Here is a 4,569-nt window from a genome sequence, read left to right on the forward strand (position 1 = left end):
CTCAATTACATCATTCAACTGCTCTACTTCCTCATCATTCTTTTTCTTCACACGTTCTTGATCGCTTTTCAGACATTCCACCTGGGCTTCCAGCTCCCGTATATGCTCATTTTGCTCTTCAATAACCTGGAAAAAAAAGACAAGAAAAGAACTTCAAAATAGGTAGCCATTCAATCCTCAGTTAATTTTTCTCCTGGACTTCACAGCAACAGTTTAATCAAACACTGAAAAATCTTGTGAGAGAAAGTATGTCCTCAGTGAACTTCTTAATGGGATGTCTCTGGTAAAGCTTTATGATAATCAGGACATCTTCACATAGGACTGAGAAAGTGAAAACAAAAAAAAGAATTGTGAACACTTACACTGCAGTGCCTGTCTCTGAATATTACAAATGCTTTCACTTCATTTGACACTTTCATACCTATTTTTGCAGTTCATTAAGGTCACAGGCTACTTTCTCAGTCCTATATGAAGATGTCCTGATTCTCATTTAAGTGCAGAAGAATGTCAAAAAATCCTTTACAAAGTTAAAATAAAGACAGACCAGAATATAAGTAATAAGTCTAAGAAACAAAATGGATATATTTTCTTAAGGAAGTGTCTGGGATCTGAAATGAACAGTGCTTCTACACTAGAAATGGAAAAGGCAGAAGGAAATCCATCAAGAATATTGGAAATAGTTATTATAGAATAAAATCAGTTATGGTACCTAAAATAGGTATGAACTCTAACAGGGCCTTTTAGAAATACGAAGAAGACAAAAAATGTGGAAGAGAAGAAAGATTATAAAATTCATAACTAAAATAGCCAAGCTTTTTCCTTTCTCTCTCAATACTTTATTAGGTCTAGTTAGTTAAATAGAATAATAAGAAAACTTTGTAATAAGTATAACAGGTACAAAAATAAATTATAAATCTGACCATATAATCTAGAGGGGCTGATTTGCCAACAAAGATCTTGTTTTTAAAAGTCCTAGAGACTAGAGGAAGCTCAAAAACACTAAATAAAATGTGAGCAAGTCATTGGATTTCCAAAGAAAAGAAGAGTGATCCTGGTGACTGCTATCGAGTCAGCATAACAGTTTCTGTTCTTCATCTCATAATGGGATAAAGGAGCACAGAAGGCAAATACAGCAATTAAAAGTAAAGCAATTAGTGGTCGTCAATGAAGATGTCTAAGGGACTAGGAAAGGCATTCACCTAAGAATAATCTATTCATATTTAATGATCTCATAATCAAACAGAGTAATTATTTACTGTCCTGGAAAATATAGCTGAGTAAAAGGATGAAAATAAAAAAATGAAACTTCATATAACAGGAGAAGAACTAATCATTAAAGTGAATTATACCTGAATCCTGGATCTTTTTCTCAAGTCAAGTAATGTAACTGTATTACTGTGGCTATTGTATAAACCAGAACCATTCTGGACTCTTAAAGTATGATCTTTCGTAAATCCAACTCAAAGTTTTGTCATTTGTTATTCACTAAGGTTCATTATAAGTAAATTTTGCACAAAAAACCTCAGTGAAATTATCCAGCTTGGTCAGAGCTCCATTTTGGTTGATTCAAAGTCCTAGTAGAATTATATCTTAAATGTTCAACCAGCTACTGAGGGGTAACAGAATTCCTGTTCTTTGGGGTTAAAGCTTATGATGAATAAATTTTCACATTTAAAATGGTAAGAATGCAAAATTCATCCACTGAAAAAATTCAATTTTCTTTCCATAAAAATGTGAGACAGAAGGCCTGTTACTGCTGTCACTTACATCAATGCAAAATAAGTAGCATTTCTGTGGAAATCAAATGTCTTGTATCTGTATAAAATGGAAGTAAGCCAGAAGATGAAGCTCACTACCATAAAAACACATAATTGAAAAATAAGAGAAAGCTATAGGTGTTGAATCTCAGTAAATAAAAAAGACGAATCTGCTTCTTTCTCTCTTGCTCTCCATTTCTAATAAAAAACAGAATTTGTTTGCACATCCACCATAATTCAAACTGGATTAAAGATGTTGCCAACATTGGTATAATGACAATGTGACACAAACTCATGGAGCACAAAAGTTCATCTGCTAAAAAAAAAAAATAAAATCCAACATGATCCAGCAGGTGTCACTGAAACATAACCCTGAAAGTAAGTCACCACAGGGAGGATGGTAGAATGAATGTTGAGATTGAATTCAGCTACCTATATACTATTAAATGCTTGGAAGTATTAGAAGAATAAACAAAAAAAAACCTCAAGCAGAAATAAGGCAGAGTAACTAAAAGAAAGCAAGCAAAAAGTATCCTCTGTAAAAAAAAAGGTATAAAAGAGGAGAAACAGATTAGGGTTAAAATACTGCTTGAAACTGAAGCATTTGCATTTTTAAATTAAGCCAGCAATAAAAGATAATATAATTGTGGAGGGGACGGAGACTTTTTTTCTTTAAACAGCTAGCAACACAAAGCAGGACTCTGAAAAAGATTTCAAAAGTATGTACCTTGTTGTCAGTTGTGACTTCAAGTTGCTGTTGCAATTTTGCAATTTGTTCATGAAGATGATCTATTTCCTGCTCCTTTTCTTGCATGATGTGAGCAAGCCTCCCAGCCACTAAATGATGGTCCCTTATGGTGGCATCTTCAGATTTCTGGATAGCTAGTCCCAGTATTTCCATTTCATCCTACCAAAAAAACCCCCCCAAACTATGTTACAGTTTTCCATAACATTTTCTGCACATTCTTGTATAGGTATTTAAGGCACAGGAATTAAAATAAACAAATTGCATGGAATGAGAAATAACTATATGAGCTTTTTAGTATTTTGCAGGTTGAACTGTGGAATGCTTGAGAAAGAGAAACCGGCATCCTTGCTTTTTCCAAGAATTTATTTCTGGGGAGGAGGCATAAAGCAGCTCTAGGCTTCTCTGTTACACAATTACCTTAAATAATTTATTCTCTTGTTCAAGTTCTTGCAAGCGTGTAGTAGCCTCCTTTCGCTGAATTTCCAGTTGCATGTGTAACTGCTGAACTTCTTCATTTTTATTTTCTAGCTCCTCTCGAAACTGCTCCAGTTGTTCCTCAAGGTTTGTGACCTACATTTCCAAAACAAATGGTGGAAAAGGAGTAGACTCCCACACCAAAAATTAAATGTCTTAATTTTCAAGTGCAATGTCTACAGTAAACTGGTTTGGTATGCACAAAATAATGTGTACTCAGTGACATTCTGAGTCCCTAAACTGAATGGAATTTTAAACCCCACTTAAAATAAGCTGAAAACACTATGCAGTCTTTGTTAATTGGGCTGAATTTTGATTCCAGAAACACTCCTGTAAGTCATATGCATTAACAAAGACAGTAACACCAATTATCATGGCTAACAAGAGAATTTCAACGGGATTTGGACTGCTGTCTCTCTGATCTGTTAAAAAATTTCATCTATATATTGTAGTTCATGGAAATCAACAGGAAGCAAAAACTGACAAACCAGCAGAAACATGGAACATTTCACAGGTATTTTACCTCCTTTTCCTTTCTGTCCACTGCTTCTCGTTCAGCTTGCAGTTGTACTTCAAGAGGTAACTCTCCCTTTACTATGATGGTGCCAAACTGTTTCCTTTCCTCCACCTTTAAATATACATTACAAGTTAGTTACTTTATTTGCTTAATAAAAAATAAATAAAAAGTTATACTGGTTTGTTCTCAAGAAAATAAGTAGTACATACATGATAATTTTGGACCAAGCAATACCTTTTGCAAGTTGTCTGCACTGATGATTAAGGCTTGTTCCAGTTCTCTTATCCTGCATTCTAGTTTCTCAATTTCTTCATTTCGTTCTTGTATATCTCTCTGAAGTTGCTCCTTAGCGAGCAAAAGCTCACTGCATTTGTCTGTTTTTTCTTTTAAATTATTTGTTAACTGTTCAACCTGGTGACAATGTGGAAAGAAGATGAATATATTGTACTAAACTGGAAGGGTTGCTGGCAATAGCAACAGCACTCATTTTTGACAGAGAAAAAACATCCCTCTTTCTCGTAACAAAACTCCTACTCTTTAGGTGAAACAGAATGTAAGGTTAGGATATTGTAGTGCTACATCCAAATACAAACAGCATTTTTTAAGAAGTTATATATAAGAACTGACCGTGTCCTTCTGAAGCCTTCAGACTCTTCAGTCAGTTAAAAGCAAGTAGCATGGCATTCCTATACAGCCCACTAAAAAGATACCTTTAACATCTATAGATGGAATGTCTTGACCCTAAGGTCAAAACGCTATTTGCATCTTTGAGAAATATCATAGCTCTAAAACTCTGTGACAAAATTATTCAAAGTGAGGAGTTGATTAGTGACATACAGACATATCCTAAAACTCACTGAGTCTTTCACATTGAAGGGAATTGCATACTTCAATCTTGAGAAACAAGAATTTTTTTTGTCTTGCTAAATTTGTTAAATGGGACCAAATAAATACGATGGAAGATATAATTTCGCTTTATATAGGGGTCAAAGCATCCACATAAAGCATTCTGAATCTCAGTAGTTCAGATGTTTGTGGCTCAGAAACTACATATTAAAAGAGTAACTGAAGCT

At 34.3% G+C, this 4,569-nt stretch overlaps 1 protein-coding gene across 1 annotated transcript in view; it reads right to left on the minus strand.

The window, feature by feature from the left end:
- The window catches only part of LOC104537423 (A-kinase anchor protein 9-like), a gene marked incomplete at its 5' end in the record, with an annotated part of 25,720 nt that extends 21,813 nt beyond the window's left edge, over window positions 1–3,907 (minus strand). Inside the window, 5 exons of the mRNA XM_010180312.1 lie at window positions 1–126; window positions 2,485–2,664; window positions 2,923–3,075; window positions 3,503–3,607; window positions 3,731–3,907. The exon at window positions 1–126 is cut by the window's left edge and continues 984 nt beyond it. Coding sequence (XP_010178614.1) covers window positions 1–126; window positions 2,485–2,664; window positions 2,923–3,075; window positions 3,503–3,607; window positions 3,731–3,907 — 741 coding nt within the window. The remainder of the gene's footprint in view (window positions 127–2,484; window positions 2,665–2,922; window positions 3,076–3,502; window positions 3,608–3,730) is intronic.
- Window positions 3,908–4,569: the final 662 nt, after the last annotated feature.

This window comes from Mesitornis unicolor, unplaced genomic scaffold, assembly GCF_000695765.1.
Source record: "Mesitornis unicolor isolate BGI_N332 unplaced genomic scaffold, ASM69576v1 scaffold483, whole genome shotgun sequence".
In the NCBI taxonomy this organism is placed as follows: domain Eukaryota; kingdom Metazoa; phylum Chordata; class Aves; order Mesitornithiformes; family Mesitornithidae; genus Mesitornis; species Mesitornis unicolor.